The sequence below is a fragment of the Solanum stenotomum genome, unplaced genomic scaffold, assembly GCF_019186545.1.
Source record: "Solanum stenotomum isolate F172 unplaced genomic scaffold, ASM1918654v1 scaffold11069, whole genome shotgun sequence".
NCBI lineage: Eukaryota > Viridiplantae > Streptophyta > Magnoliopsida > Solanales > Solanaceae > Solanum > Solanum stenotomum.
Window position 1 is genome coordinate 224,388 of NW_026021380.1, and position 23,227 is coordinate 247,614.

Genomic DNA, 23,227 nt, shown 5'->3' on the forward strand with positions numbered 1-23,227 from the left:
AGCACTTTGGGCTAGCTCACAATGTATATTCCATGTTTATTCTAACAAAATTTGATTAAAAAAAATTCCAAAGAGACTCGTTATATTTGTGTCCCTTCAAGAAAATTAGGGATGGCAATGGAGCGGGTGGGGTGAGTTCAAGGCTATGTGGGACAGGTGGGGTGGGGTGAGTTCAAGGCTATGTGGGACGGGTTTAAGATTGTGTAGAGAGGGTTAAAGTGGATTTAAAAAAAAAACTAATGTGAGGTGGGGCGGGACAGTTTGCGGATATATGTGCTTTACGTCACGTCCAAAGCCGACACTCGAAAATCATTGCTAGTCTCAAAGCAAATCCTTGACCTGATAACTATAGACATGAGACTAAATATGATATGCAGAAGCCTTAAATAGTTCTCAAGAATTTTTTATTGACCTAATTGGGATCATTTTATCAGGAGTCCCTTCAAAGGACTAATACAACCAAGTTTTTTTTTTCTTGTGCTAGCTAATATCGTCAACTTACTATAACTCTCACATAATTTATTCATTGAAAATTCCTTTAAAGGGTTAATATAACTAAGTGTTTTTTTAATAATTGCTAGTCATCAGTTTACTACAACTCTCACATCAATTCATGTTCATAAGCCATTTTCCGTTAATAACACACACACAAGAACGCTACTAGAAAACAAGAAATAAGCAACAAACCAGAATTTTATAGCTAAACAACAAAAATTCTATGCTAATTCAATTTAGCTACGAATTAGCGACAAATAACCAAAAAAATTGATTAGCTAGGAGAAATCAAATCCCATGTTAATCCAATTTACCTATGGATTAGTGATGGATTTCGAGAAAAAAACAATTAGTTTGGAGCTTTATAACATGGATTATACAAAAATTATCGATAAATTCCACAGTTATTACATGTTTTTTTATAGTGAAAGTATCTAATATTTTAGTGATTATTTTTAAATTGATTTATTATTATTTATTAATGATATTATATAGGGGTATGATTATTCATCTGATATTTGGCAATTTGAGGGAAATTTCTATGTGTCAAGTGGTTCATCTGGTATGTCAATAATGTTAAGAATTTATGATGAAAATCTCTATTACTAATATAAAGAAAAAGTTATTGAATCAAATATTTATAATAAATGGTATAGAGTAAATGTGATTCATGATGTTGGTGCAAGTAAATTAAAAATAATAAGCATAGACATAATATAATAGGTCATTTGAGAAATAAGAATGATTTAAATTTCAAGAGAGACAAATTAATTTGTAACAATCATATAAACTATTTATTTCTTAATGAGGCCTTCAGCAATTTGTGACATTATCACAAGATCAAATTGTTTCCTACTCCTATCTAACATTTCAGGCGTTGTCTTGCTACCAAGTGCATTCTGACAATCACTCACAAATTTGGAACACTTTATAAGGTCATTTTCCAAGCCATTATAATCCTTGTTAACTAATGATTTGGTGGCATCTTGGAGAACGGTTATCAATAATCCATAACTGCTATCACAAATAGCATACAAGTCTTGGGTCTCTTTGTCTTTTGCAGCTGCTTTAGCATCCTCTATGAAAGCACGGTTGTTGTTAGCATTTTGTGATGCTTGAGCGATAGCAGCTTCTGTTACTTCTTCAGGAACATATGGATGAGCTAAAATTTGCCTAAAAGTGATTAAGCAAAACGGAGGATCTTGTACTTGTCTACATATGCCCGCTATTAATGCTTCGTCTGCACTGATGTCACATAAAGAGGTTTGAAAATTGAAAATGTTTGCAACAAATACTAAGGGAAGAATGTATGAAGTAAAAAGAGAAGTCATTTTAATTTCTTCAATAATTGTTACTCTGATTTTAAATTGGATACAAGTGAATATATATATATATATATAGGGGTGACATTGAAGCAAAATAGGAATAAACATAAATTTTATTTCCTTATTATCTACTTCAAGTATCTATGACATATATAGAAATAGTGTTAAGTTATTTCCTTCTTCAGCTTCCAATCATATTTATAAATTTTGGAATATTTCTTTTATTTTAGGCATATCCCCTTTATTCTATTTTACTTGGCTTATATCACTTAATACTTTATAAAAGTAATAATAGTCAAACTTAAATTTTAACATGAAATTTGGTCAAATATATAATGCATTAGTATCATATGATGTATAAATCTAGTCAAAGGGACACATGAAATTTGGGTTATTATCTTGAGAATAAAATTTCTTTTATTTATTGCTTTTAGATATATTTTACTTCCCTAGTTGTTTTTTGAAGTGGGCTCAAGCACTTTGGGCTAGCTCACAGTGTATATTCAAATGTTTTATTCTAATAAAATCCAATCCAATAGGTCTTTGATTAAAAAAAAATAAAATCCAAAGAGACCCGCTATAACTGTGACCCTTCAAGGAAATGGTTTGTCAATGATTGAGAGTTTTTTTTTGGGAAAATTAGTAAATGAGTTTTTTTTTGGGAAAATTAGTAAACTAGTCAAACTCTCTAACATAATTATTAAAAGCATTTACACTTTAAAATAATTATTGAAAATATCAATATGTCAATATTTTAGCAAATAAAATGTATCCTAATATAATTGATTTTCTTCCTTTTTATTTCTCAAATCAGACCCCACATTTAACTAATTTTACTCCTTATACACGAAAAAGAAGAAAAGAAACTCTCATTACCCACTTTTCCCTCTTTCTAGGTTTTTACCCCAATTTCTTCCTTTCTCTCTCTTGAGTTTTTCACCATTGTTCTCTCCTTTTCTTGTCTCTCTCTTGAGTTTTTCACCATTGTTCTCTCAATTTCTTGTCTAAGAAAATCACTTCTTCTTCTTTCCTCCAATTTGCTTAAGAAATCTCACAATTTCTTCAAAATATTTTTCACCCACTGATAAAGGTAAATACATTGTCACTAAGTATCTTTTGATATTCAAAATTGAGTGTTGAAGATTTCAAAAAACTTGTTGAAGACCAAGTTAAGGAAGAACAATTTCCTATTAGTTTGTTTTGTATTTATAATTTTTTTTTAGAATTTTGTATCCTTTCTCAATTAAAATTAAAATCTGTATGTATGCTATTAATATTTGTATTCATTCAAAATCTCATGTTGCATATATATGAATCTTGTATTTGTTCCTGATTTGAATTCATCCCAAAGGTATGTCAACTAGATATGTTTTTTATTTATAGGAAGCACAACTTCTTATTGATTTGTTTTGATAAAAAAATTTAGAATTTTGTATCCTTTCTCAATTTTGTATTCAAAACCATATGTATGCTATTAATATTTGTATTCATTCAAAAATCATGTTGCATAGTTTATGAATCTGGTATTGTTCCTAATTTGTATTCATTCTAAAGGTATGTCAACTAGTTATATATTTTATTTAAGAATGATTGCAACAAATATTCACTTATTCCTTTTTCAGTTTTATATTCCATTCTCACTTTTACATCATACTATTTTTTGTATTTTATATATTATTATACAAAATACTACATAAAAACGAGAATGAATACAAACACAAATAAAATACATAATACGACTTAAAAAAGGATACAAATTTTTGAAGAAAAAAAATACATGAATACAAATACGTTTCTCAAATAACTATAGATTCATTTGGCATAACTATTGGAATGAACACAAACTAATAAAAAAAAAATACAAGTTTCATTATACAAAATACAACATGAAAACTATAATGAATACAAATAATATACATATTGGAATGAATACGATTTAAAAAGGTTACAAAATTCTGGAAAATAAAAATAAAAATACATTGTGAAAAAGGCACATGTTTGAGTTTTCTTTAAAAAATGTAACTGATGAGAAAATTAAGTGATATTTACCTTTTTTTTTTGAAATATTCTCTCCCTTGATTTTCTCCCTTTTGTTATTAAATAATTGTATTCTTTCAAATTAAGAAATACATAAATAAGATATATAACAAACTAAAATATTGACACTTTTAATAAATATTGAAAATGTGGCTAAGGGATCCTATTAAATGCTAAAATATTGACATTTTTAAAAAATTCCCTTTTTTTTTTAGAGTTAATAGTCAAAAAAACATTAAAAACTTTAATTTATTTATATTCTCATACCTGATTATTATTAGGTGTATGAATTTCCTACCTTAACGTAATTATAATTAAATATTTCTCGAAAGACACCTCAATTATCAATTGTTCACTGTATTTAACGCCATTGTTAGGTAGGAAAAATGAGCAAGTAATATGTGAGGTGTGTTACAATAAATATTTGGTGATAGTTCAGATAGAAAACTCACACACTTGATAGTTTAGATATAAAACTCAAAATTATAAAATTGTTTAGATGTGTTTTTGACCCTTTACACTTTTCTTACATACAATTCCTGATAATATCATCTCTACAGTTTGGAATTATGAACAGTATTCTTTTAAATAAATAGTTGATGAATGTGATTATTTTGATCAACCAACTACATATGTAACTTGCTTATAATATATTATTTTTTGAAAAATAATTTATTTGAGGCATGTTTGAATGAAGCAATATAAAATTTAAGTGGAGTAATTTAAACGAGTTCAAACAATATGTATTTATCAATATTATTCATTCTAAAATCTCTTATTTTCAATTTGAGAAAAAACACCTCTAATGATCCGGTTGGTCATTTTTGAAAAGTTTCAGAAATTTATCATTTTGCCCCTCCTGATATCGACCTCGAGTCTTTTATGATTGAATTTGAAAAGTTGGTTTCGAACTTTGAGTTAAAAGTATATAATTTGGTAAGTTGGTGATCTTGAAAGGCAAAGTTGCTTAAAAGTGATTTTTGGAGTCTTTTGGAGTTTCGAGTGTTAGAATGGAATTCCGTCGATTTCATTAATCCCAAAATGTTGAATCAGAGTTGTGAGAGTTGTCGGTTTCAAATTCGGAGTCTTTTGGGGATTTGAGGTCCTAAATTGTGAAATTGTGGAAATTTAGCCTTTTGATTAACTTTGGTCAACAAATGGGGTTTAGATGCTCGGATCGAAATTGAGTTTCATTGGATTTGGGGGATGATTTTAGGCCTAGGTGAGGTCTTGGTTGATTTTTGAAAGGTCTCGAGCTTGTTTTAGCCTTTTAGGTATTGAGCTAGTTTCTCGTGGTTTTCACGGATGTCGGGTCAAGGAGACCTCGGATTCGTGTTTTGACGGTTTCATTGAGTCTGAAACATCAAGTATAATTGATTTGCGTATATGGTTTGTGTGCACGGGATTGCTATATCATCGAGTATAATTGATTTGCGTATTTCTTTCATTCTCATTCGTTTGAGGCTGACTTGTCTTGGTGGGAATAGACAAGTGTCATTACGTCCATTTTTGGGTCGTGACACCACATTTCTATAGTTATTTCTTATAACTCATGGAACTAATGTTATTTCGGTAATTTTAGTACAACAATAAGAAAATGTCTCGTGAAATTTTATAAGTAAAGTTTCAAAATGATAGAATATACATACATATATACACGGGTCTTATCCCTACTTCAAGAGTTAAAAATGATGTTTTCAATAGACCCAAAACTTAATTTCAATAAGCATAGTACTTACATCAATTTGAGTCAAATGTCAAAGTTGAGTGATTTTATTAATACAAAATAAAATTTAATGACCGTATGACTTTAGGAAATGAGCTACAATTACAGATTTCTATCATCAATCTTGAAAGAATTTATATTCAAGTGGCTTTAAAATTTGTGCCTTAGAATTTAAATACTTATACATTTAATTATAAATTTATCAACGCAATAGCTCTTTTTAATATTTAGTTAGTGAAATATACATATTTTTAAGATTTTAAATTTAAATAATTTTCTTATCTTTTATAATATTGAAAAATTAAAATAATTTCTGAATAAGTTTTGTCTCTAATAACTAAATAAAACGTAATATTAAATTTTATTATGGCTGTATAAAAACCAATGACATTTAATTAATTTTTTTAAATGTCGAAATAAACAAAACTATTATAGTGAAGTTTGCCTAGCTATGAAATTTCTTTGGGAGGGATTCAAAATTTTCTTAGTAAAAATCTCACGACCTAAATCTGAATACCTCATAATAAACGTTTCATATTCAAAATAAAACCACAATATGAAATTTACTTTTTCACTCATTTTCTTGTAAAATTTATCAAAGATGCCCCAACCAAACTTTGGAGCTACATGACTTCAAATCGTGCTTTGACAGTTTTTAATCGAATACCAAAATATTCGAAATATTCAGATCAAATTCAGTTTAATCTGATAATAATAAAGCAAAAATTGTCAAAAAACTCGATTGGTCGAAAGTATTTTCAGCCAAGTAGAATGTCCTTTTGGATTGCTAAGATCTGTGGTTCCAATACTTATTATTAACTTACACCTTACTAAATAAAGCATAAATAGGTACTAGAGATAACAAAAAAAAAATCTAACAAGTAGGCTGAAAACATATCTCATGGCTCAAACGAAAATGAAAAGCATAGACATAATATAATAAGCCACTTGAGAAATAAGAATGATTTAATAAAATATCAATCTCCTCCTTAACTTTCAAGAAAGACAAATTAATTTATAACAATCATGTAAACTACCTATTTCTTAATGAGGCCTTCAGCAGCTTTTGACATTATTATAAGATCGAATTGTTTCCTACTTCTATCTAACATTTCAGGCATTGTCTTGCTACCAAGTACATTCTGACAATCACTCACAAATTTGGGACACTTTGAAAGGTCATTTTCCAAGCCATTATAATCCTTGTTAGCTAATGNAACATTTCAGGTGTTGTATTGCTACCAAGTACATTCTGACAATCACTCACAAATTGGGGACACTTTGAAAGGTCATTTTCCAAGCCATTATAATCCTTGTTAGCTAATGATTTGGCAGCATCTTGGAGAACGGTTATCAACAATCCATAACTGCTGTCACAAATAGCATACAAGTCTTGAGTCTCTTTGTCTTTTGCGGCTGCTTTAGCTGCCTCTATGAAAGCATGGTTGTTGTTAGCATTTTGTAATGATTGAGTGATAGCAGCTCGTGTTACTTCTTCAGGAACATATGGATGAGCTAAAATTTGTCTAAAAGTGGTTAAGCAAAACGGAGGATCTTGTACCTGTCTACATATACCTGCTATCAATGCCTCGTCTGCACTAGTGTCACATAAAGAGGTTTGAAAGTTGAAAATGCTTGCAACAAGTACTAAAGGAAGAAAGTATGAAGTAAAAAAAGAAGTCATTTTAATTTCTTCAAGAATTGTTACTCTGATTTTTGAAGTGGATGCAAGTGAATAATACCTATATATAGGGATGACATTGAAGCAAAATACGAATAAACATAAAGTTTATTACCTTGGTATCTACTTCAAGTATCTATGACAAATATAGAATTAATGTTAAGTTATTTCCTTCTTCAGATTCCAATCATATATAGGAAAAATGTTATATTTTNAAAGTTTATTACCTTGTTATCTACTTCAAGTATCTATGACAAATATAGAATTAATGTTAAGTTATTTCCTTCTTCAGATTCCAATCATATATAGGAAAAATGTTATATTTTGGTATATTTTTTTCCAACTAATTAAGTTATTTCCTCATACGTACATTCCCTTATCACCCATTTACCTTATGTGTAGTAAAACAAATTTAGTAAAAACATAATAATTACTAACAAAATTATTTTGAGTTCTTTTCCAAAAATATACTTTTATTTTAGACATATCCCCTCAATTTTATATTAGTTGGATTTTATTATAAATAAATTATTATTTTTTACGGTTCATTTTAGCAAATTAAAAGATATTTTTCTCCCAATATTATCTTTATCACCTAATAGTTATATAAATTAATAATAGTCCTAACTTAAATTTTCAAAACATAATTAATCTAGTCAAAGGGACACAAAATTTGGTCAAACATGTAATTCATTTTAACAAATTAAAAGATATTTTTCTCCTATTATTATCTTTATCACTTAATAGTTACATAAATTAAAAATAGTCCTAACTTAAATTTTCAAAACATAATTATTCTAGTCAAAGGGACACATGATTTGGTCAAACATGTAATTAATTGATATCATTTTATGTATAAATCTAGTCAAAGGGACACAAAATTTGGGATATGAACTTGAGTTCACTAGCAACCCATTTTCAAAGAGACCTTCAAGGAAATGGTTTATCAAGAGTTGAAATCTACTTTTTTTTCTTTTTAAGTCAATCTTCAAAACTACATTTAAAATATTTTTATATGTATTTTTAGTTTTATGTGTATGAATTTTTTATCTGAATTATTGTCGCGACCCAGATCGTCATGAGTGGCGCACACACTAACCCTCCAATGGAAGAACTATTTATACAAATTAGCTAACCAACTTAATCAAAATACTAAGGCATTTAAAGATATGGAAGCTGGTTTAAATGCTAAGGAAAAGAAATAGAGTTCCCATAAACTCCAAATGATCTAACAAAACAAACAAATGCGGAATTAATACCTAGAATCTAAAAGTCAATTTACCAAAACATCTAAGTTCAACCATAAGTCTAAAAAAGAAGGGGTACAACCCCAAACTAACATAAGACTAACTAAGTACTAGTCTAAGTCTGAAATGTGGACATAGACAGAAAAGATAACTCATGGCAGCCCGGAAGAATTGGCTTACCCTTAAGTTCAACGACGATCACTGATCTTCTATCAATAGCCGCCGGAAGATGCCCTGTACTCAACAAAGAAAGAGCAAGTGTAGTATCAGTACACAACTACAGTGTACTGGTAGGATCACACATGTAACACCCCGTTTCCGAAACAGACCAAAAGATCCAAATTTACAGAAATTGCAGGTGCCACCGACGGAAGCCAACTACGGACCGTCAGTCAGCTCCATCAATGGGCAAGTCAACATTCAGTCTTTAGTCGCAAACGACGATCGACCAGTACGGACCGTCAGTCAGCTCCGTCGATGGGTCAGTCAAATTACAGCCTTCAGTCGTGAACGACGGTCGACCAGTACCGACCTTCAGTCGACTCACGGTCCGTCGGTCCCGTCCGTCGGTCACTCCGACAGCAGTTAAGTCGGGGGTCTTATGGTTTTTTCCTATTTCGTTGGACCCCTAAGTTACGTCGTTTAGACCCTAAATCATGAGGTTTTAGTCAGTTTAAGCCTAGAAACAAACTAGAACTTACCTAAGTCAAATCATTCACCATAACTTAGAGAAATTAGAACGTAAGAGGAGAAAATAGTCAAGAACGCTGCAAGGTTCCATCAGTTCTAGCCCCGAAAGCGAAAGATTTCTCGGGGGAATTCATCACCAAGTATATGGGATTTCACTAGTGGGTTCATTTCGTCCATTAGGTCCCTAGAAATCAGTCAGATTCTATTGCATTGACCATTTATCAATATATCCAGTATTCAGTTTCAGCATGTTATAAATTGGTCATTGTATTTAGTTATCTCAGCATTCAGTATATATATCATGTTCAGATTATGCCATTGCTTATTTTCTTTGTTCAGTTATATGTTATTTCAACTGTATTTTATCCTGCATGCTCAGCACCCTTCAAGTACTGACACATACTCTGCGCTACATATTCTCGTGATGTAGGTTCAGGTTCTCAGCATCCAGATCACGCTTAGATCGGTTCCCAATCTCCAGTTCAACAGAATCAGTGGTGAGTCCTCATTCTCCGAGGACAATAGTCATCAGTTTCTTTTCAGTATTTTTAGTCCTTTAGATTCAGTTTTGCTAGTCTTAGTTGGGGCCTGTCCCAGCATTTCTAGTCAGTTGAGGCTATTTTTAGACATAGATAGATTCAGCTTAGTATTGAGATAATATTTTCTTTGTATTAAACTCGTCAGTTATCATTTATCTCAGTTATAGTATACGGGTATTCCCCATCTTTTCATTTTTATTTATGATTTAACTTCCACATCAGTTTATTATCTTTAGTATGCTCATGATCAGGCCAGCAGGGTTAGCTTGGGATAACTTGTGGTCCTGGTCCTAGGTCCTAAGTCCCGTGTCCGCGTCTCGGGGTAGTCTCGGGGATTGACAAACTTGGTATCAGAGCGCTAGGTTTAAGTGTCCGAGGATGTCTGAAAAGCCGCACTAAGTAGAGTCATTTTCATGGGTGTGAAGTATACCACATCTAATAAGGGGGAGGCTACAAAGTGTTTTAGGAAATCATCATTTTCTTGTTACTCTTATCGTGCGTAAGGTATGATCTAAATTTCATTCTAACTCGACGTTCTACTTTTCAGTGATCATGCCTCCTCGTAGAGCTAACACCAGGAATGCGAATGCCAAGAACGCAAACGCAGCTCCTCCAGTCCCTGATCAAGAAGTGTTGAATGTAGAATTCAGGAATGCTATTCAGATTTTGACTCAGAGTGTGGCCAACCAGAACAATTAGCGGGATCCAGTTCCGGTAAATGCCAATGTTGGGTCAACTGCATCCAGGGTGCGAGACTTTGTTAGGATGAATCCGCCAGAGTTCTTAGGATTGCAAGTTGGAGAAAATCCCCAAAACTCCATTGATGAAGTCAAGAAGATCTTTGAAGTGATGCAGGTAACTGGGAATAATCGGGTTGAGTTAGCATCTTACCAACTTAAGGATGTGACTCATATCTGGTATACTCAGTGGAAGGAGAACATGGATACAAATGCAGCTCCTATTACTTGGAATTGTTTCAGCGAAACCTTTCTAGACATGTTTTTCCCCATAGAGTTAATAAAAGCAAGGGCCCAGGAATTTATGAACTTAAGAAAGGGCAACATGACTGTCCAAGAGCATGGGCTCAAGTTTAACCAACTCTCCAGGAACTCACATGGTTGCTGATTCCAGGGCACAGATGAATACATTTCTGTATGGAGTGTCAGACTTAGTGAAAACAGAGTGCAGAGATGCTATGTTGTTGGGAAACATGAACATCTCTAGGCTCACGACTCATGCTTAGTAGGTTGAGGGTGATAAACTTAGGGAACAGGCTAAGGAAACTAAGAAAGAAAGAACAGGTAACTACGAGTATTCCCAACAGAAATCGGGTGGTGGAAATCGCTCACAGTTTCAGCAGAAGTCTTCGACTCCAGCCCCTTCATCAGATAGTGTTCCATCCCCCAGGTTCCGTAACGATCAGAAAGGTAGGGCGTCAGGCTCTAAGTCTCAAGGTAGTGTTTTAGGCACCAAAACTTACCCAACTTACCCAAAATGTAGTAAGAACCATCCAGGCAAGTGCATTGCAGGTAAGGAAAAATGTTTTGGGTGTGGTCAGTCTGGTCATAGATTGAAGGATTGTCCTTATAGATAGGGTCAATGAGGAAATAATGGTAGCTCAGTCTACAACTTCAGCAGCACCAGCAGGTCGCCCGACTCAGCAGGGTAACTCATCTGGTACAGGTGGCGGACAGCGCCAAAACAGGCTATATGATCTTCAGGCTCATCAAGATCAAGAAAATTCTCCTAATGTAGTCACTGGTAGGTTACGAGTCTTTGATCTTGATGTTTATGCATTGTTAGATTCAGGGGCTACTTTGTCTTTTGTAGCTCCTTACATAGCAGTCTAATTCAGCGTTAGCCCAGAAACTCTTTCAGAACCCTACTCAGTCTCTACTTCAGTCGGTGATCCAATTATAGCTAGACGGGTATACAGAAATTGCCCAGTCACAGTCTCTCAAAAAGTCACCTCAGCAGATCTTGTAGAGTTAGAAATGGTAGACTTCGATGTCATTCTAGGCATGGAATGGTTACATTACTGTTATGCCTTAGTCGATTGTAGAACTAAGATTGTTCGTTTTCACTTTCCAAATAAACTAATCTTAGAATGGAAAGGTAGTAGCTTAGCGCCTATGGGTCGATTCATTTCTTACCTTAAGGCCAGAAAGATGATCTCTAAGGGTTATCTTTTCATGTAGTTCGGGTTAAGGATTCTAGTACCTAATCCCCAACTCTTGGGTCAATCCCTGTAGTCAATGAGTTTCCAGAAGTGTTTCCAGATGATCTTCCCGGAGTTCCTCCCAAAAGGAAAATCGACTTTGGAATTGATCTCCTTCCAGATACCCAGCCTATCTCTATTCCTCCTTACAGAATGGCTCCAGCTGAGCTTAAGGTATTGAAAGAGCAGTTGAAAGACTTTCTAGATAAGGGCTTCATCAGACGTAGTATTTCACCATGGGGTGCGCCAGTGTTGTTTGTGAAGAAGAAAAATGGTTCACTCAGAATGTGTATTGACTACAGACAGTTGAACAAGGTCACCATTAAAAATAAGTATCCCATCCCTAGGATTGATGACTTGTTTGACCAACTTCAGGGTGATAGTCATTTCTCAAAGATAGACCTCAGATCGGATTATCATCAGCTTAAAGTCATAGATAGCGACATTTCGAAGACAGCCTTCAGAACTCGGTATGGCCATTATGAATTTGTAGTCATGTCATTTGGACTAACCAATGCTCCTGCAGTTTTCATGAATTTGATGAACAAAGTGTTCAAACAGTACTTAGACTTGTTCGTTATCGTCTTTATTGATGATATCCTCATTTACTCTAGGAATGAAGAAGAACATGCGAGTCACTTAAGATTTGTTCTGCAAACTCTCAAAGATCGCTAGTTATTTACAAAATTTAACAAGTGCGAGTTTTGGTTATAATCAGTTGTTTTCCTTGGGTATATTATGTCTAGTGAAGGAATTCGAGTAGATTCCCAGAAGATAGAAGCAGTGAAACAATGGCCCAGACCTACCTCTGCTACAGATATCAAAAGTTTCTTCGGTTTAACGAGCTATTAAAGACGGTTCGTGGAAGTATTTACTCCATAGCCTCACCATTGACTAGGTTGACTCAAAAAAAGGTTAAGTTCCAGCGGTCAAATGATTGTGAGAAAAGCTTTGCAGAACTGAAAACTAGGTTGACTACAACTCATGTCTTGACTCTACCAAAGGGTTTAGATGGTTATGTGATCTATTGTGATGCATCCAGGGTCGGCCTAGGTTATGTGTTAATGCAGCGAGGTAAAGTTATAGCTTATGCTTCCAGACAACTTAAGTGCATGAGAAGAATTATCTGACTCATGACCTCGAGTTTGCAGCAGTGGTGTTTGCACTCAAGATTTGGAGACACTACTTGTATGGTGTTCATGTAGATGTGTTCACAGACTATAAGAGCTTCCAGTATGTATTCACCCAGAAAGAGTTGAATCTTCGCCAGAGAAGATGTCTTAATGAGGCCTTCAACAACTTTTGACATTATTATAAGATCGAATTGTTTTCTACTTCTATCTAACATTCCAGGTGTTGTCTTGCAAGCAAGTGCATTCTGACAATCACTCACAAATTTGGGACACTTTGAAAGGTCATTTTCCAAGCCATTATAATCCTTGTTAGCTAATGATTTGGCAGCATCTTGGAGAACGGTTATCAACAATCTATAACTGTTGTCACAAATAGCATACAAGTCTTGGATCTCTTTGTCTTTTGCGGCTGCTTTAGCTGCCTCTATGAAAGCATGGTTATTGTTAGCATTTTGTAATGATTGAGCGATAGCAGTTCGTGTTACTTTTTCAGGAACATATGGATGAGCTAAAATTTGTCTAAAAGTGTTTAAGAAAAATGGAGGATCTTGTACTTGTCTACATATACCTGCTATCAATGCCTCGTCTGCACTAGTGTCACATAAAGAGGTTTGAAAGTTGAAAATGTTTGCAACAAGTACTATAGGAAGAAAGTATGAAGTAAAAGAAGAAGCCATTTTAATTTCTTCAAGAATTGTTACTCTGATTTTTGAAGGGGATGCAAGTGAATATACCTATAGGTAGAGGTGTTCACGGATCGGTTTGGATCGGTTATTAGTCAAAATCAAAATCAAACCAACTTAATCGGTTTTAAAATTATCAAAACCAAACCAAATCAAATATAATATACATTTATCAGTTTAGTGGTTATCAGTTTCGGTTTGGTTTGGTTCGGTTATTCGGTTATTAACCATACACAAAAATAAAAGAAAAAATTCATTCAAAATGTGAAAAAAGTGACAACAATTCATTCAAAACAAAAAATAGTTAGAATGACTTAAATTATCGAACATATGATCGTTGAATTTACTATCAATAAAGCTTTAAAATTCATTATATTGGCCTAGAAGGAAGAGACAATAACATTTTCAGTCCCACAAAGAATTGTCATAGACACTCATATACATGAAATTAATAAGATAAATGTTTTCACCTTGGGCATTCTTGCTTTCAATAAGTAAAGTAAAAGGAAATTTTAATGAAAACATATATAAGATCTTTAAAACTGTTTATAAAAATAATATATTAAGTATGTATATTAATAAAATATATGTATATAATTCATCGGTTCGGTTCGGTTCGGTTATTCCTTCGATCTTTTTCGAATAAAACCATAACCAAATCAAATACTACCGGTTTTCAAAAATCTAAAACCAAACCAAACCAAACCAAATCCAAATAAAATCAGTTTTATTTTATCAGTTTGATTTAGTTTTTCGATTTGGATCGGTTTTTATCTAAACCGTGAACACCCCTACCTATAGGGATGACATCGAAGAAAAATAGGAATAAACATAAAGTTTATTACCTTATTATCTACTTCAAGTATCTATGACATATATAGAAATAATGTTAAGTTATTTCCTTCTTCAGCTGCCAATCATATATAGGAAAAATGTTAAATTTTGGTATATTTTTTCCCAACTAATTAAGTTATTTCCTCATATGTACATTCCCTTAACACCCATTTACCTTATGTGTAGGGAAACAAATTTAGTAAAAGCATAATAAATACTAACAAAATTATTTTGAGTTCTTTTCCAAAAATATACTTTTATTTTAGGCATATCCCCTCTATTCTATTTTACTTGGATTTTATTATAAATAAATTATTTTTTTTACTGTTCATTTTAGCAAATTAAAAGATATATTTCTCCCAATATTATCTTTACCACTTAATAGTTATATAAATTAATAATAGTCCAACTTAAATTTTCAAAACATAATTAATCTAGTCAAAGGGACACATAATTTGGTCAAACATGTAATTTTTTGGTATCATTTGATGTATAAATCTAGTCAAAGGGACACATAAAATTTGGGCTATGAACTTGAGTTCACTAGCAAACCATTTTCAAAGAGACCTTCAAGAAAATGGTTTATCAAGAGTTGAAATCTGATTTTTTTTTCTTTTTAGAGTCAATCGTCAAAAACACATTAAAAGTATTTTTATTTATATTTTTAGTTTCATGTGTATGAGTTTTTACCTGTACTATCACCATATATTTTATCGAATTACATCTCAACTTGTTCACTTTTTGTACTTGCACCATTGTTAGGTTGAGAAAGTGAACGACTAATATTTGAAGTATGTTTCGAAAAATATTTGATAATAGTTCAATTAGAAAACTCTTATATCTAAAAGGTCAAATATAAAATTTAGAATATTTTAAATGTATTTTTGATCGTTTACTCTCGATTTTTACACACAATTTCTGGTAATATCATCTCTAAATGGATGGTATGTTGCGTTAGAGTTTGGAAATATGAACAATAATTTTATATAATTGACTAGAGAATATAATTATTTTGATGGATCAGTCTAATATTTAACTTACCTCTATTATATTAAAAGTACTTTTTTAAAATTAAACTTTTTGATTTGAGACTACTTTAAATGACGCAATACAAATATCAAGAGGAGTAAATCAAATGAGTACAAACAATATGTTCGTATTTAGCAATATTGTTCATGAAAAATCTCTTATTTTCCATTTTAGAATAAACACCATTTCTATAGTTATATTTTTTAAGGCATAATATATAAATGTATTTTATAACTTGACCTTATATTTATACTCTCTAATATGTGAGGTGTGTTATTATAAACATTTGGTAATAGTTTAAGTAGAAAACTCACACACTTGATAGTTTAGATATAAAAATCAAAAATTCAAAATATTTTAAATGTGTTTATGACCTTGCACTCTTTTTTTACATACTATTCATGATATTATCATCTCTGAATGAACGGTAGATCTTTAGTATTAGACGTTATATTAGAGTTTGAAAATAAGAACGATATTCTTTTATATAAATGGCTGGCGAATGTAATTATTTTGATCGACCAATCACATATGTAACTTACTTTTATTATATTAACTTTTTGAAATAATATTTTCATATGAGGCATGTTTAAATGAAGCAATATGAATAAGTGGAGTAATTTAAATGACTTCAAAAAATATCGATATTATTCATTAAAAAATCTCTTATTTTCAATTAGAGAACAAACACCATTTCTATAGTTATTTCTTATAACTCATGGGTTTAATGTTATTTTGGTAATCATAGTACAACAATAAGAAAATATCTTACCGTTTCAAAAAGATAGAAATATACATATATAATATACACTGGTCTTATTCATACTTCGGGAGTTAAAAAAGATAATTTCAATAGATCCTCAATTTAAATTCGATAAACATGGTAGTACCATCAATTCAAAAAAAAATTCGAGCAACAATATAATTTTACAGATTTCTCATGTACAATGAAGTTTTAGGGGTGGAATATGAGTATCCACACAAAAAAATATGACTATCCACCCTGCTAAAATTGACTAACACTATGTTGTGTTTATCAACTGAGATAATGCACTGTCTAGAGAGCATAACTCTACGAGCCAAATGTCAAAGTTGAGCGATTTTATTGATACAAAATAAAATTTAATGACTTTATGAGATAAATTTCGACAATTGTAATAACCCGTTAGGTCATTTCAACTCTAGACCTATTTCTTTCATAAAAGAACATTCTCATAAATTTTAAATAGAAATTTGAATTATTCGTTTAACTACGGTCTTTTAATTGATTGGATAATTTAAATAATTAATTAGTTGATAATAATGGGCTTGTATAAAATAATTTAATATCCTATACCACTTGACTCATATATATTAAAATAAGTTAGTGGACTTGTCACTTTTAATAAATAATTAGTTTAGAAAAAAACGCCGCACATCAAGTAGCTATGCCTCCTCTAAAGTGAATTATGGGGGGAAGGTATACTAATTTTATTTTTATATTAAGAGGGTTAGATGAATGTTGGATATGTTTGAATCACTGGAAAGTATTAAACTTTCATATAAATGTATTGTATTATTTGAATATCATTAAAGTTACTATAATTGAAGGTATTGGGACTTATCCTTAGGCTTGAACTTTAGGAAATTGATTGTAGATTTGGGTGAGTTTTTGGGTCTAGACTAAACATATAGTAATATAAGTGTCTATAGACTCATATACTAATGAATTATACTTGATAGATTGAAAACGTTATGAGATATTGAGGAAAGGAAAGGCATTGGAGAATTAGCTTGCTTGACTTCGGCTCTTCGGTGGAGGTAGATTATGGTTTATTTTATATGATAGAGAGACTCTTAATAGTGATTGATAGTCATTGAATAATACTGTTAAATTTACTATGTACTTAATTGTTGTGGTTTGAATGATTCATGTGTTGTTGTGATTGGTATGTAATTCCAAGACAGCGAAATCCACAATCTTGAACTTGTTCTATTAAAATGATGCCTTGAATAAATAAAGCTTGGTGAAATATTGTCAAGGAAGTGGAAAGAGATGTTAAAGAATGATGAATTAACTATATTGTTGGATCGGGTGTCACGAGCCATCACAATATATTTGGATCGGGTGCCACGAGTCGGCACAATATTATTGGATCGGGTGTCACATTTCGGTACTATAACAATAAAGGAAAACATATTAAAATAATTTAATGTACTCAATATCAATGAACTCATTTCCCAAAAGAGCGTGTTGTGGAGGCTAGAGTCCTCATGTGTGCTCTTGATATTGTTGACTAATTACGTATTTGCTTCATTATTGTTGTCTCTTGTTCATGTTGTTTGTTGCTTGCCACCTGTTACGTGCTATATTTGATTTCATGTTATTACTGTATGCCTATTAATTTCTGTTTTGAGTCGGTCGATGATATCGACTCAGTACATGTTGCCCTGTACTGACCCCTACTTGTATTATTCTTCATTTTCCTTTTGAGTCAGCCGACGATATCTACTCAGTACATGTTGCTCTATACTGACCCTATGATAGTGAAGTTTGCCTGTCTATGAAATTTCTTTGGGAGGGATTCAAAATTTTCATAGTAAAAATCTCACGAGCTAAAACTGAATACCTCATAATAAAAGTTTCTTGCTATATACAGATCTCGTAAATAAGTTAAGAGTATATATGTGGCCTGATATACGGCATAATTTTGTAATTAAGAGTTGATTAACTTTTCGTTACAGAACCCTTTGGAGATGATGGGAGTGAAAAAATCAATTTTAAAATTCTATTTTATTTTTTAAAAATAAATTTTTAAATTTATTATTTTGATACTCAAATATATTTTTTCACTCATTTTTCTTGTAAAATTTATTATAGATGCCCCAACCAAACTTTGGAGCTATACGACTCAAAATCGTGCTTTGGCAGTTTTTAATCGAATACCAAGATATTCAAAATATACAAATCAAATTCAGTTTAATATGATAAAAATAAAGCAAAAATCGTCAAAAAAAAAATCGATTGGTCATTTGTATTTTCAGCCAACTAGAATGTATTTTTGGATTGCTAAGATCTGCACATAAAAAGGTACAAGAGGAAAAAATTCTAACAAGTAGGCTGAAAGAATATCTCAAGGCTCAAACGAAAAGATAAGCATAGAAATAATATAATAAGACACTTGAGAAATAAGAATGATTTGATAAAATACCAATCTCCTCTTTATTAGCTATACTTAACTTTCAAGAAAGACAAATTAATTTATAACAATCATATAAACTACCTATTTCTTAATGAGGCCTTCAGCAGCTTTTGACATTATTATAAGATCGAATTGTTTTCTACTTCTATCTAACATTTCAGGCGTTGTCTTGCTACCAAGTACATTCTGACAATCACTCACAAATTTGGGACACTTTGAAAGGTCATTTTCCAAGCCATTATAATCCTTGTTAGCTAATGATTTGGTAGCATCTTGGAGAACGGTTATCAACAATCCATAACTGCTGTCACAAATAGCATACAAGTCTTGGGTCTCTTTGTCTTTTGCGGCTGCTTTAGCTGCCTCTATGAAAGCACGGTTGTTATTAGCATTTTGTAATGATTGAGCGATAGCAGCTCGTGTTACTTCTTCAGGAACATATGGATGAGCTAAAATTTGTCTAAAAGTGGTTAAGCAAAACGGAGGATCTTGTACTTGTCTACATATACCTGCTATCAATGCCTCGTCTGCACTAGTGTCACATAAAGAGGTTTGAAAGTTGAAAATGTTTGCAACAAGTACTAAAGGAAGAAAGTATGAAGTAAAAAAAGAAGCCATTTTAATTTCTTCAATAACTGTTACTCTGATTTTTGAAGTGAATGCAAGTGAATATACCTATATATAGGGATGACATTGGAGCAAAATAGGAATAAATTACCTTGTTATTTACTTCAAGTATCTATGACATATATAGAAATAATGTTATGGTATTTCCTTATTCAGCTTCCAATCATATATAGAAATAATGTTAAATTTTGGTATATTTTTTCCCAACTAATCAAGTTATTTCCTCATATGTACATTCCCTTATTACCCATTTACCTTATGGTAGCGAAACAAATTTAGTAAAAGCATAATAATTACTAAGAAAATTATTTTGAGTTCTTTTCCAAAACTATACTTTTATTTTAGGTATATCCCCTCTATACTATTTTAGTTGGATTTTATTATAAATAAATTATTATTTTTTACTATTCATTTTAGCAAATTAAAAGATATTTTTCTCCCAATATTATCTTTATCACTTAATAGTTATATAAATTAATAATAGTCCAACTTAAATTTTCAAAACTTATTTAATCTAGTCAAAGGGACACAGAATTTGGTCAAACATGTAATTCATTGGTATCATTTGATGTATAAATCTAGTCAAAGGGACACATAAAATTTGGGCTATGAACTTGAGTTCACTAGCAAACCATTTTCAAAGAGACCTTCAAGAAAATGGTTTATCAAGAGTTGAAATCTGTTTTCTTTTACTTTTGAGAGTCAATCGTCAGAAACACATTTAAAATATTTTTATCCATATTTTTAGTTTCATGTGTATGAGTTTTTTACCTAAACTATCACCATATATTTTATCAAATGACATCTCAACTTGTTCACTTATTGTACATGCATCATTGTTAGGTTGAGAAAGTGAACAACTAATATTTGAAATATGTTTCGGAAAATATTTGATAATAGTTCAATTGGAAAACTCATATATCTAAAAGGTCAACTATAAAATTCAAAAATTTAGAATATTTTAAATGTATTTTTGACTGTTTATTCTCCATTTTTACACATAATTCTTGGTAGTATCATCTTTAAATGGATGGTGTGTTGCGTTAGGGTTTGAAAATATGAACAATAATTTTATATAATTGACTAGAAAATATAATTATTTTGATGGATCAGTCTAATATGTAACTTACCTCTATTATATTAAAAGTACTTATTTTAAAATTAATTTTTTTTTTCATTTGAGACCCGTTTAAATGAACCAATGTGAATATCAAGAGGAGTAAATCAAATGAGTACAAACAATATGTACATATTTAGCAATATTGTTCATAAAAAATCTCTTATTTCCATTTTAGAATAAACACAATTTCCTCTTCATCATCATCATAATGGTCATTTCCATTTTCATCTTCACGATTTTCATGATCATTTAACTCATCACTAAACTAAAAAAAATTAGAAGCTAACTTGGAAATCTCTAAAACAGTATTGTTTTAAGAAAATAAAGATAGACTCGATTTAAAGTTATCTCCAATCTCCAATAAATCGCTCTTAATTTCACAAAAAAATTCAGATGAATTGGAAAGGAAGATGAAGAAGTGTTGGGTCTTTGAGATGGGTTTGGGTTAGTGGATAATGAATTATGGTCTAATTAATTACATGTGGATCAATAAAAACAATGTTATATATTTAATTACAAAATTAATTTATACCACATCAGCTTCTGTTAAAAGAAATGATAATTTTAAGCTTAAATTTAATTTAAGGGCATTTTTTATCTAAATATGTGAATGAAAGGGCATTTTTTATCAAATAGGTGAAAGGAGAGCATTTTTTAGCCATTTACAATACGTTAAGGGCATTTTTAACCCTTTTTCGATCATAAAAAGGTACTAGAGAAAAAAAAATCTAACAAATAGGCTGAAAAAACATCTCAAAACTCAAAACGAAATGATAAGCATAGACATAATATAATAAGACACTCGAGAAATAAGAATGATTTAATAAAATACCAATCTCCTCTTTATTAGCTACTACTTAACTTTCAAGAAAGACAAATTAATTTATAACAATCATATAAACTACCTATTTCTTAATGAGGCCTTCAGCAGCTTTTGACATTATTATAAGATCGAATTGTTTCCTACTTCTATCTAACATTTCAGGCGTTGTCTTGCTACCAAGTACATTCTGACAATCACTCACAAATTTGGGACACTTTGAAAGGTCATTTTCCAAGCCATTATAGTCCTTGTTAGCTAATGATTTGGTAGCATCTTGGAGAACGGTTATCAACAATCCATAACTGCTGTCACAAATAGCATACAAGTCTTGGGTCTCTTTGTCTTTTGCGGCTGCTTTAGCTGCCTCTATGAAAGCACGGTTGTTATTAGCATTTTGTAATGATTGAGCGATGGCAGCTCGTGTTACTTCTTCAGGAACATATGGATGAGCTAAAATTTGTCTAAAAGTGNTCAAAACGAAATGATAAGCATAAACATAATATAATAAGACACTCAAGAAATAAGAATGATTTAATAAAATACCAATCTCCTCTTGATTAGCTACTACTTAACTTTCAAGAAAGACAAATTAATTTATAACAATCATATAAACTACCTATTTCTTAATGAGGCCTTCAGCAGCTTTTGACATTATTATAAGATCGAATTGTTTCCTACTTCTATCTAACATTTCAGGCGTTGTCTTGCTACCAAGTACATTCTGACAATCACTCACAAATTTGGGACACTTTGAAAGGTCATTTTCCAAGCCATTATAATCCTTCTTAGCTAATGATTGGGCAGCATCTTGGAGAACGGTTATCAACAATCCATAACTGCTGTCACAAATAGCATACAAGTCTTGAGTCTCTTTGTCTTTTGCGGCTGCTTTAGCTGCCTCTATGAAAGCACGGTTGTTATTAGCATTTTGTAATGATTGAGCGATGGCAGCTCGTGTTACTTCTTCAGGAACATATGGATGAGCTAAAATTTGTCTAAAAGTGGTTAAGCAAAATGGAGGATCTTGTACTTGTCTACATATACCTGCTATCAATGCGTCGTCTGCACTAGTGTCACATAAAGAGGTTTGAAAGTTGAAAATATTTGCAAGTACTAAAGGAAGAAAATATGAAGTAAAAAAAGAAGTCATTTTAATTTCTTCAATAATTGTTACTCTGATTTTTGAAGTGGATACAAGTGAATATACATATATATATAGGGATGACATTGGAGCAAAACAGGAATAAACATAAAGTTTATTACCTTGTTATTTACTTCAAGTATCTATGACATATATAGAAATAATGTTATGGTATTTCCTTCTTCAGCTTCCAATCATATATAGAAATAATGTTAAATTTTGGTATATTTCTTCCCAACTAATTAAGTTATTTCCTCATATGTACATTCCCTTATTACCCATTTACCTTATGGTAGCGAAACAAATTTAGTAAAAGCATAATAATTAATAATAAAATTATTTTGAGTTTTTTTCCAAAAATATACTTTTATTTTAGGTATATCCCCTCTATACTATTTTAGTTGGATTTTATTATAAATAAACTATTCATTTTAGCAAATTAAAAGATATTTTTCTTCCAATATTATCTTTATCACTTAATAGTTATATAAATTAATAATAGTCCAACTTAAATTTTCAAAACATATTTAATCTAGTCAAAGGGACACAGAATTTGGTCAAACATGTAATTCATTGGTATCATTTGATGTATAAATCTAGTCAAAGGGACACATAAAATTTGGGCTATGAACTTGAGTTCACCAGCAATCCATTTTCAAAGAGACCTTCAAGAAAATGGTTTATCAAGAGTTGAAAT

At 31.3% G+C, this 23,227-nt stretch overlaps 1 protein-coding gene across 1 annotated transcript; it reads right to left on the reverse strand.

The window, feature by feature from the left end:
* Positions 1-18,900: 18,900 nt before the first annotated feature.
* On the reverse strand, positions 18,901-19,437 carry LOC125849813 (uncharacterized). The gene has a single exon (XM_049529783.1). The coding sequence runs from the start codon at positions 19,435-19,437 to the stop codon at positions 18,901-18,903; it is 537 nt and encodes a 178-aa protein (XP_049385740.1).
* Positions 19,438-23,227: the final 3,790 nt, after the last annotated feature.

What these genes read in the sequence shown, in the direction of transcription:
- LOC125849813 (XM_049529783.1), bottom strand. Translation starts at nt 19,437, where the DNA reads ATGGCTTCTTTTTTTACTTCATACTTTCTTCCTTTAGTACTTGTTGCA.